Below are 12,384 nucleotides of genomic sequence, written 5' to 3'. Positions count from 1 at the left end.
TTTGTTTTAAAGTTTATCTCCATCAAAGTGACTTAGTAATTTGTTACTATTTAAACTCTCTGCCTTGAACCTTTACTTATGGAAACTGATTTCACTGCTGCACCCCAGAGCCTCTCAGCTGCAGAAGAAATGGAACCTTCAGGGGAAGGTATCTTTAGGGGCAAACTGCTAGCAAGCAGTGGTCACTATATAGACTGCTATTTCCATTATCAATATAAAATTGATCACTTGGGCTGCGTGGTTTTGTTTGAGATTCCTAGTAGTAAATGGAATTATAGTACACCAAAGCAAAGGTTAGGCAAATAATAAAAGGTACTTTTAAAGAAACTATCAGAAAGCTCCCAATTAAAAAGAAAACACTGATATAGCTATCAGTGGTGTTGACTAGGCCATCATCCTCAGTCATATTCTAAACTTCACAACAAACTGTGAGGAAAAAATAAGGACAGGGAGGCACTTCTGCCTTAATCTATCTATTTAACAAGATAATGTGATTTTTGGATGAGAAAGCTGCCGTAGCTCTTGCTTATCTTGACTCCAGATACACCAGCACAAGTGAAAGAGCACAATTCAGGACTCTGCTGTTCAATCTCTCTCTCCACAAGCCCTTGACAGGACCCCCAGGACAAGAAGAGGAACGTGGCCCTTATTTTAAAAGGACTGGATTGACTAAGGGTCCCAACATTAGTGACCCATCCATCATGATTCAGTTGGATTAACTGAATCCTGGTCTCCTTAGAAGCATGAGCCATCAATACAAGGTAGGTAAATGTGTTTGTCTTAGCCTAGCAAAAAAGGCTGAGGGAGAATACACTTCTTTGAATCAGTGTATCAAGAAAAAAAATAGAAGGGTGAGAGATTGGCAGTTGGAGGTAAGAACAGTAGTGCCCAAATGAAAGATACAAACTGACCATTTAGGTAGAAAACAGATTACAAAACTAGTTATAGCAAAAAGTCCTGATAGGAACTCTGTGGGATTGTCTCCTTCTCCTTACCCTGAGGCTGCAGATCAGCTCAGCCTGAGCCATCCCTGATGCATCTGTTGGGCCTGTCCACAGCACCCACCTGGGGAAGGACCCTGGCCCCAACAGCTGCCTGTTGCTCAGCTCACCTTGCAGACGGGCAGCTTTACCCTAATGTTTGCCCTAAATCTGTCCTGCTGCAATTTAAAATGCTTTTCTTCTTATCCTGTCCCCAGTGGTTATGGAGAACAAATTGCAGCCTGCTCTGGGGAGTTCAGCCCTCCTAGTTCTAAGCTGCCAGGGGACCCTGGAGGGCAAGATCTTGTGAATTTATCAATGTGTTTTATTTAATGTCTTAATTTATTTATATCTTTATTTAAATTTCACTTAAATTGGTCTCCAGTTTCCTTGCCACCGCTGGCGCTCACTTAGCTATTGTGACGGAGTCATTTTGGCACAAGGACATGTATGGAGAAGTGCTGGAGAGAAACAGCAAATTTTGTTGGAAAAATTTACTGGGGAAGATGGAAAATTCCAATTTTCACTTCTATCCAAATTGATTCATTTGCCCATACGTAAATTTTACTTAGAGGTTCAACATACATTTTCCACAAATTTGCACGCAAGTAATCATCTCTTATATTAATTTATATTAAAAGTAAGTACAAGGCAACATGAATTGTAGTTAGTAGTTTCCAGAGTGATTAGGAATAGATTTTTTCCACTATTCAGCTGTTTTTGTATGTGTATTAAACTAATTTGTTTATTTTCAGGGAAAGAATTGCATGAAAGCAATCCTATGTCAGTTCAGAGGCAAAATTTCTCATAACTGAGTGGGGGAAAAGTGACAGAGAATGTTTTGGTATAGAGATGGTACTGGTACACAGAAATCAAATAAAGGCAACACTTTTAAAAACTAAATCTGTGAGAAATTGTTCTTCAGCTCTTTTCAACAAATGAGAAAATGGAAAATCTGCTACAATAGTATACATCTGTTAGCACCTAGGTACTGCTATGAAGAATAGTTCTTATAAATGGAGAAATAATTAGCAACATCATTAATTTACCAGAATCACAACATTGTGCTTTCCTTTCGTCTTCAGATCTTTCATGAACTCTGGCAGACCAGCAAAATTCACTTTATCATAGGTGAAGTCCAGGCGACGTTCCATGTAGTCAATGTCAAAATGCTGGACATCCTAAACATTTTTAAAGTAAAAGATTACATTAATACTTCATCTAGCTCTGGAGTTGTCATCACAGAGAGGACATGGATCTGTTGGAGGAACTCTAGAGGAGGGCCACAAAAAGTGATCAGAGGACTGGAGCACCTCTACTATGAGAACAGGCTGAGACAGATGGGGCTGTTCCACCTGGAGAAGAGAAGGCTCCAGGGAGAACTTATTGAAGCCTTTAAATACCTAAAGGGGGCTTATAAGAAAGTTGGTGTCAGACTTTTTATGTAGGGTCTGTAGCAATAGGACAAGGAGTGATGGTTTTAAACTAAGGGAGGGTAGATTCAGACTAGATATAAGGAAGGAATTTTTTACCATGAGGTGGTTGCCCAGAGAGGTGGTGAATGCCCTATCCCTAGAAACATTTGAGATTAAGCTGGATGGGACTCTGAGCAACCTGATTTAGTTGAAGATGTTCCTGCTCATTGCAGGGGGGTTGGCCTAGATGGTCTTCAAAGGTCTCTTCCAACTCCAACTATTCTATGATTCTATGACTGAAGTATTTGATACAGAAATCAGAATGTATGCAACTGTGTTTCTAAAAAGTCACTAATGTATGTAATGAAACCTAAGAGATTGTAATTGTAATCCTAGCAGTGGACTACATGGAAATGTAGAAATCCTAGTTTAGCAACTAATTTGCAGTGATCTGCATCAGTAGTACCATTATTTATTTTTAAAATGCTAGCACCTCATACTGCATAACAGCAAATCCACACCAGAATTGGCTGCTATGCAGCCAAGAGCAGCTCTTAAACTTCACATTCAAAGCCCACTTTCACTGTTCTTTTAAGCATTATGAAGATATTACATGCAAACCCACTACATAAGATTATGGATGTCCTTTTATTCTACAATTCTCTTTGTAAGATAATTATTTTTCCTCTATTATAATTTTAATCACCTCACTTCAGAGTGTAAGATTAGCATATACAGTGAAAAATCCATACTTACATATGGGATGTCATGATGCTCCATGCGATTGACAGTTTCCTTCAGAACATCAAGGCTGCCATAGCCCCAGCGGGAGAGCTGAAATCCCAGAGACCAGTAGGCTGGCATGTGTGGGCGTCCAATGGCCTGCAGCAGGAATGAGGAATACGGAAACACATGAGGTGAGATGAAAAGAAGTTATTCTGAACACCAGGAGAGGCTTCCAGATCATTTAAGGCACAAAGACCAGGGCACAGGCATCACACCCCTGTTAAATACCCATTTCTCTCTCCAAGTGGTTCTCAGCACATGCTTGGCACTTCTCCTAGTGGATCCTTGCTCTTCAGAGAGGCTCCAACAACACCCACACTGAGCATCACTTCTAAGAACACCCCAGTAGAAGGCACAGTGCATAAAAGCCAGGCTGATGTTAAATGCAGTCTCAGCCTCTGCAGCAGCATGGGCCCTCACTTACAGGGTGCATGCCATCAGAAATCCAGCATGGATCCTCATGCCACCTGATCCACAACAACCCCACAAACCCCTTGGACAAGAGAGGGCAAGTCTCCAACAACACACAGCAACATAAGCTTTGCAAACTTCTCTTGCCATGTCCAGCTGGACTAACTCATCAAGCATCTGATGTTTATTTGAGCTCTCTGAAGTTTTAATCATATTTACACACCAACTTGATGAAATTCAGCTATTTATGGCTGACTACTGTTATTGCTGGCCCACAGCCTTGTGTTGCCAGGCACTGACAACCCTCTTAAATGCCAGTTACTGTTTGGTCCCAAAATTCTCAACTGAAACACAAGGTAATGAGTTAAATATGATTTTATAAATATTTGATTTCCACTGTCTGAACATAATCCATCTGTAAATGGCATGGGGAAACTCAATTGAGTGCACAGGGAAGCAAGGCATCCTGCTCTGCTTCCCCTGGTGAGAGCTGCTGTGGTAACCTGGGATGAGCAGTGGGCAATCACGATGTGTCTGTTCTGCAAGTAAGCTGAAATCTGGCTTTGCCTCATTAGTACACACTAGTGTTTTCTGGGGGACGTCTCTCAAAATCCTTACTTCAGTTACATCCAACAAAACTAACCTTTGATTTGTATTTTTAACACCTTTGCAGGCAATACATGAAAATCTAGTAGCTAGTAAGCACCATGACTTATTAATCAGCTGCAGCTACTGTCCCCCTTTGGCTAAAAAATGGCTCCTCCCTTATTTCCTTGTGGATCTCCATATTTAGGTAATTATGCTTAGAAGTGAAAAATAACAAAACTTGCATATTGGCAGCTAAACCCCATCTACTTTAAATAAATAAATCAAGGCATTTCTGGCAGTCTGTACTTATTGCATTGCTAAGCTTTCCGGAGATGCATTGCATGAAGGCACACCCTCCTATGGGATTTTCTCCAGGAAGAGTCTGACCTGGGAAAGCAATGCTGAACTTGAAATTGCTCTAAAATACGTCACATTTGCTAGAGCATCAGTACACGGATGTACAAAGCGCATCAGACAGAAAACCACATGTGGGAGAGAGGCAGAAAAAAGCCGAGGATGTTTTAATGCCCCTGATCTGGGGAACACACAGGGTAAATTGCTTCCAAAGAAGAAAGGCTTGGGAATACACAGTCAAACCTAAGCCCTAAGAATTACAAATTTGGCTACAGTGTGCTTTTGCATATTGGGATGCTGCTGTTTCACCTAAGTGAAAACATGAGGAGGCCAGAACAACTGGTGAGGTTAATGCTTTGGGTCTCTCCAGGAGGGACGCTCTGGCTGATCAGCACAGCTGCCCCGTACACCTGCTACTTGTCCCATCCCACCAGACTTAACTTTCCTGATCCTCCTCAACACCACCTTCTCCTCCAATTCAGCTGGAGGGGTCTTCAGAAGAAGTGGGAGCAGCTCTCAGCAGCATGTTCCTGCCACAGAAGCACTCAGCTTCCACTGCACGCTGCTGTGCCCTCGCCAGGACAGGCCCTGAACAGACAAGGTGGTCCCTACCACGTAGGAGGAGGTCAATGGACAGACACATGTCATAACTACCCTGGTGCTATTCCATCTCCTTGTATATGTCATTAATTTTTTTCCAGCGTGTGTGGACACGCCTGATCATCCAGACTATCTTTCAAGCTCTGTTGGGGTTTTCCGTGGAGGGCATGGGGCGTCATGGCGCAGGACAATCTCCCAGACACCCTGTGAGCCAGCACCAAGATGTCCAGCACAGCATGGCAAGCCTCAGTGCAAGAAGTCTTCTTCTCTGTCACATCCACACCCACCATGTTAAGGATAAATTCATCTGAGGAGGCAGCAGAGCTTGTTTTAGACCAGCAAAGGCTGCAAGATGAGCTTTGTGAACCCCCATTTTGTGCTCCTAAAGCAGATGCATATTTTGCCCTTGCTTTCTCTACCGTAAACAGAGAATGACCTCTACAAACAAGGTTAAAAAAACAGACCAAAACAAAAGAAGTCCCTAATGAAATAAAATGCACAGGCTTCTTATCTTGGACAAGAGAAATAGGGAAAACCGCCTGATAAATATCAATCTTGCAGATAAATGCAGAGCCTTGTGCCCTGGCAGGATGTCTGCATGGCATCTGCTGCCTCTTCCCAAGCAGGCTGGGAAATGGGAAAGGGGTGACCAGCCTGGGCAGAGGCAGTGGGAGCTGCTGAGCAGCTGTGCTCCAGGTTCTGTGATACCCTGGGTCACTCCTGGCTGGGGAGGACAGTCAGTCCAGGACAGCACCAATACAGTGCATTTCAAGAGCTGGATGGGGGTTTGCTTCTTCCCCAATGTCCTATCAAGCATCCAAGTGGACAGCAGTGGGGCTGGAGGTGGAGCTGTGGCCACTGGTGGGTCAGTCAGAGCCCTTCCAAAAGGGCACATCCCCAGTGCTGGGGTTTGCTGAGGTTCAGCTGCCCACTCTTACGGGATGGTGCTGTGTCACTGTGGACCACAGAACAAGATGGTATTTTATGACAGCATCCCTTGAGGAGTTTGGGATTACAGCTGAACCAACAGAAAAATATCCACCTTGCAAGGAAGATATTAAGTTTTTAAAGCAATTAAAAAGGTTCACCAGACTGGTGCATCTATGGTGAGCTTAATTGAAACCAGCAGAACATTTGAAGAGGAAGGATGAAAACAGGGCAGCTGGGAAAACAAATGTTCTTTTTTCTAATTATGCTGCGGACTCTCTCTAATGGATCCCCCGAAGCTTCCTGATAAAGTAACTGACATATGGTACCCACTCACAGATGGATCAGCAGAGGCAGGAATGTAATTTTGCAAACCTGAAAACTCAAGCTGGATTTGATATATATTTAGGATCTAGTTAATTCATATAGATTGTATTCTGCATACAAATGATCACAAAGTACAGCAGCGAGAGAAAGCCTGCTTGGCAAATTTGACTCCCATAGAATCAGAAAAGGTAGATGGGGTATGGCAGGGGAACTGAGGGAGGAAAATGCAGAAACAGCAAACATATGGGGAATCCAAAATGAGAAAAAACAAACAAACAAACAAGAAAACCCCCCAAAGATATGGTAGTACAGAACCAGTAAAAAAAAAAAAAAAAGATCCTATTTTCTCTTCCTGCACTTGCTTCTTAAATAACTCCTGTTGTTTAATAAATTCACTGTTAGTTTTTCCATGCTTACATAACTTGGCATTATGTGTATTTTTTTTTCACTTTCTTTGGAGGCACTTGAGAGCTGATGTATCCAGGGGGTACCCTGGAAGCATTTTGTGGTAAGAACAAAGTGCAGTGGAAACAAGTATATCTAACAGATAAAATCTGTGTCTAGGGAGCAGGTGATCTGTATTCATTTTCCCTGTGTTGGATTATTGGACAAATAACACTAATATGAGCATCAATGCTATGAACTAGGTTATAAATTCTATAGAGTAAATCAGGATCCTATTCTGTTAACACTATGACCAAAGACTTTGATGAGAGAGAGACAGCTGCAGAGTTATGCCTATATATCACAGAGGCTGGAGAGAGATACTCTTTCCTTTGCTCAAAAAGGAGCTGAGATCTCCAGCAATGCAGATTGCTAATCTTGCACCCTAATTAGCCACACAAAATGATTTCTGAAGCTCGATATTTGCTTCAACTCCCTTTCTTCAAAGAGGAGTTACAGGAGGAAACCACAAAAACCCAAGTGGGTTAATGCTCTGGATTTAGACACAGAAATAGTGTTTCTGTATAGTCACACAATGGCTAAATTCCGCAGGTGCTCCTATGGCCCAGGTATCTGTATCCAGCTCATCCCCTATGACTTAAGGCAGGCAGGTGGGTGACATGGTCACCTAGTCATTTAGAAGGGTAACCTTCACTCAAACTAACAGAAGCTGAGCTTTGATTTAGGAGAGCAAGAAGAAAGGCCCTGCAGCTGCTAAACCATAAAGAAGATGCTCACAACCTCAAGAATATAAAAAATGTGAGGATTTTCAATGCCAAGGTCTTCAAACCTTGTTCTTTGCTGCACAAAATAATTATCAGCTGTTTATTTCTTCTTGGGGAATTCAGCTGCGAGACTCTCACTGAATCATCTGTGATAAAATTGAGGTACAAGCAGGTTCCCCATGTTACCTCTCCAACAGGAGAATGGACTAGAGACCTCCTGAGGTCCGTTACACCTGTAACTAGCCCACACTTCTGTAAGGAGGAAGCAAACCAGCAATTTTCTCTCCAAACAGAATTAGGAGACTTGCAGTTGTCAGAGACTGAAATATTATATTTTATGACTTAAACATTTTCTTTAAGGACTTTTAAAACTGTATTACAAAAGCTGAAGAGAAGACTACCACGCCCTGAATGGGGCCCTGAGGCCTGACACTGCTCGCTGATGAAGATAAGATTAAGTAACAACTCAGGGCTGGGGACATTCACTGAGCACAGGCTTAACACTTCCAAGATGAGGACCACAGCCCCAGAGCTATCAGCTGCCAGGCTCGAACAGACCCTTGAACCAAGGGGTGGAGGGAGGAGAGGCTCTGGGTATCTTGGAAAAGCCTGTGATCAGAAGCCCAGTGACTGCCCATCCTCCACTGTGCAGAGGAGCCCAGCTGAGGGGTCCTCATCGGGCTGGGGGAAGCTTATCCACAGCAGAAGGGGGTGACATGGCTCATCACAGGGGCCCCCCTCAAAGGGGTCCCCAGACCCTGCACCAGAGCACCAGAGATGATGCAACAGACCCTCAGTGTTGCAAGGGACAGTGTGTCAAGCCAGGCTCTGCAAGGGGAGACACGTGGGCATTCCCACCTGGCCCAAAGCGTATATTAATCCATGGGATTCTGTACTCTTCGGCGTGTGGTGGCGTGTGGTGGCGTGTGGCAGCGTGGCATGTGGCAGCGTGTAGCGGCGTGGCCACGGTGGCGACGGGGGACCCTCACCACCAGATGGAGGGGAGCAATGAGACATCATTGGGACCCTCGGATGGGTGATGTGCTTCCATCTAACCCCTGTCACCTCTCCCTGTTCCCCCACCCCCCACGCATACTTCTTTTTCTTCCCTTCTCTTTGCCTCTTATACTATTAAATAAAATACATCCATTTTTTGGCAACATCTAACCTAGTTTGGTTTTAATCACATTTCTGGGGATATTTTGAACCTTCTAAGTTCTTTCTGGTTTATGCTCAGAGACTTAGCTTGCTTTGCTTTCCTAGGTCTAAACCAAATTGTAACAGCAGTGTACTCACTTACAGCTTATTATTGGATAATTTGTGATAAAATAACAAATTAATGGCTTCCTCTCTACCCAAGAGCTATTAAATATCTATTTGTTAAACCCTAACATTCCTGAGTGTGTTGTTATGGAGCTCATACACCACTGCTATGCACTGTTGGTTCTGTTCTGAAAGGCCACCAGTGGTCTTGGCAATGTTGGCCTGGAATACCAGGCTCAGCTCAGTGCCTGAACTCTTTAGCTTGTTACTGCTTTTTCTCACCCTCCTGCAAACTGAGGTGTTTGCCATTAGAAGTGAGATTTGCATTACGTAATTGTTCTGCACACCAGACCTCTTCTGCAGTAGGAGAAAAATGTGATCACTGTCATATATGGAGAGCTGTACAGGACAATCTCAGATGGGGCAGGAGCAATGCCCCACACAGCTGGGCTCAGGGACAGGAGGGAGCAGAAGAATCGGGCTGGAGGCTTCTCCTTCCCATGGGACTATGCCCAGCACATACCCTCTACCTGCTGTCACTGCTGTAGCACTCTGGTGCCACTGGCAGGATGCATCACCTTTAGCTCACCTCTGCTCCATGCACAGCAGAGGGACAGTGGTACGAGCATTTAGCCCTCTGCTCCCTTCTCACACCCTGCTGTCGGGGTCCCTTCCCCCTGCCATGTACCCCTGGGAGAGGGGCCCTGGGGGGACAGACAGGGGGTCTCCCTGCCCCTGGTCAGCCTCGTTCCCATGGGTTGGTTTGTGTTCCCCTGTGTGGGCAAAGGACCCTCGGTCCGGTGATTGTAGAAGTTCCTCGGCAGAGCTCCGGCCATGCGGCTGGAGAAATAAACATCTCTCTGAAACAGCTATCAAGAATCTGTCCATATATGTTTCTTTCCCACGGGACTCCTGATTTGATACATTGTGTTACAGAATCCCCACAGTAACACCCTGCCTCACTCTTGGAGCAGATTATCCTGGGCCAGGCTGGCATCCAGGGCCACCACAGCTTTTGCTGTTGCTGTCCTCACTCCATGGATGCAGAGAGCCTGGTGGCTCTGGCCGGGCAGCTGCAATACTCATGTGATCACCACACAGGGAGCCCTGTTCCTGGCATAGCCTGGACCCAGCAGCTCTGGCCAAGAGTCCATGGTCCACCCTGGGTGCTGGTGGCAACCTGGAGAGGTGTGTGGGGAAATCTTGCATACTCCAGAGACCAAATAAAGAGCTTTGTTACAAAGCTGTCCTAACTCACTGGTTTGGAGGGAGCGACATGAAAGCACAGAGCAGAGCTAGGTTCCTAAACCTCCCACAGAAACAAGTGTAGCAGGGGCAGAGAGGTGGCTCAGATATTGACGTGGCACTGAAAGCCACAGCACAAAACATTTGAGAAAGGTATAAAGCACTTTGCTCTGGAAACAGATCCCTTGTTCTCACCAGCTGTGCTCCAGCTAGCACCTGGCCACCCTGCCACACCAGTGGGGCCATCCTGGAGAGATACAATGCATGTTCCCTGCAAAAAGCAGTGATTGTGGCAGATGCTTGCACAGGAGGGAGGTGCCTCGCTAAGCTCTGCAGCAGTGCAGCCTGGTCCCACCAGGGGCCCCTGCAGCCAGGAGCTCCCAAAACACCAATTCCTGGAGGAGACCCATGCAAACAGCTGAGAGAGCCAAGCTATGCTGCTGAGCAGTGCCTTTCAGACATCAGTCACACTTCTCCTTTCTACCCCTTCTCCTTCCCTACAGCATGACAATGACTGCACGGGGAAAGTCCTCTCAGTGTGACAGAAAATACAATTGAAAAAGAAAGTCTTTTCTGTCTCCTTCACCACCTTCCCACATATCTTGTACATAAAAGCCAAATTATTACCCTAGAGACTAATAATATGGTAATTGTAACACTTCTGACCTTGGAATTTCAGGATGTTTACTGAAGAAGTTATTATTTCACACTGAAATTACTAACATGCATTCTTTAAGATTCCCTAGAGAGCTGAGCACAAGCTCAAAGAATACAGAACAGGATTTTTTTTGTCCTGGCATGCGACATGTCTCATTAGGAGACGCCCACTGCTCTCCTTTACCTTGTTTTCTTTGCTCCAGCTCCATTTCCAGAGACGGGTGGAAAGTGAACTGCTGCTACCCATCAGCTGGGGAGTGAGAACTCTCTCATTTTATTTTCAGATGCTGACCACCTGCTAAGCTACAGAAATGCTGCCTTCAAACACCAGTGAAAGACTTTGAAAAGAAACAGGGGTGGCTCTAATTTCCATCGTACTGCTGCACTAACTCCCTTGAAAGGGGGATCAAAGCTCCAGCCTGGGGGAGAGTTGCTTTACTTCTCCCTCCCCTCTCCCCCCTTTTTTTCCCCCCTTATTTTATTACCCATGTGTAAGTTAAAACCCCAGCCTGCTTGCTGGTCTGTGGCACTGGGACCAGAGATAGTTTGAGCTGGGAGAGAGTTAATTTTCTTCATAGTACCTGGTATGGGGCTGTATTTTGGATTTGTGCTGAAAATAGTGATGATAATTCTGGGATATTTTTGATTTTGCTGAGCAGTGCTTACACAGAGTCAAGGCCTTCTTTACCCCTTACTCCACACCACCAGTGAGGTGGCTGGGGATACATAAGGAGCTGGGAGGGGACACAGCCAGGACAGCTGAGCCCAACTGACCCAAGGGATATTCCACATCATATGGCTTCATACTCGGCATATAAATCTGGGGGAAGGGAGAGCAGGAACATTTGGAGTGATGGCATTTGTCTTCCCCAGTAACTGTCACATGTCCCACCATTCCCCAGATTCCTGGAGGTGGCTAAACACCCTCCTGCCCCTGGGAAGTGGTGAATGAATTCCTTGTTTTGCCTTGCTTGCGTGCACAGTTTTGCTTCACCCAATAAACTGTCTTATCTCAACCCACGAATTTTCTCACTTTTACCCTTTGGATTCTCTCCCCCACCCTACTGAGGGGGTGTGAGCGAGTGGCTGTGTGAGGCTGAGTTGCCAGCTGGGGTTAAACCATGACAGGCAACTGGTGGGGACAATGTGCAGAGAGAGCTGGAAACCTCCAAGCAACAGAGCAGTCACTCCTGCTCCAGGACATGGAGGGGCACCGTCAGCCTCCCACCTCTCTGGGGGGTAGCACCTGAACCTCTCCTTGGAAAAGGAAGGTCTAGCAGAGCCCACCACCCTGCAGAAGCTCCAGCCTTCCCAAAAGAGCAGCATGAGCAAGTCTTACCCTTTCCTTCACCAAACCAGAACCCAGCAATACCTTCCTTCTGGGCTAAATCCTCTTTTTCCCTCACTCTAAACCACAATATTTCTGTTCCCATACAGGCACTTTAAAAGAAGGCAAGCATAGGATATGGAGGCTTTAGAAAGCCAAGAAAGACAAAATGTTTGCTGCAGATCAGAGCTCAGGCCCCTTTGGTAGGTGGCACATGGGAAGGCAGAGCACACGCACATCTCACTGTGAGCTCTGAGTGCCTGGCTCTGGGATGCCCTACCCTGCCCAGCCTTCCAGTTGCAGCCTGATCCTCAGGGTCTGCACAGTGACCCCCT

General features: G+C 45.4%; 1 protein-coding gene across 1 annotated transcript in view; it reads right to left on the bottom strand.

Moving 5' to 3' along the window:
- The window catches only part of LOC104686914 (sucrase-isomaltase, intestinal-like), a 63,362-nt gene that overhangs the window by 32,070 nt on the left and 18,908 nt on the right, over positions 1–12,384 (bottom strand). Inside the window, exons 8-9 of the mRNA XM_010395701.3 lie at positions 3,152–3,277; positions 2,030–2,161 (exon numbers count right to left, since the gene is read on the bottom strand). Of these exons, the coding sequence (XP_010394003.1) occupies positions 2,030–2,161; positions 3,152–3,277 (258 nt within the window). The remainder of the gene's footprint in view (positions 1–2,029; positions 2,162–3,151; positions 3,278–12,384) is intronic.

This window comes from Corvus cornix, chromosome 1A, assembly GCF_000738735.6.
Source record: "Corvus cornix cornix isolate S_Up_H32 chromosome 1A, ASM73873v5, whole genome shotgun sequence".
Lineage (NCBI taxonomy): Eukaryota > Metazoa > Chordata > Aves > Passeriformes > Corvidae > Corvus > Corvus cornix.
This window is presented reverse-complemented; position numbering and strand designations above follow the sequence as displayed.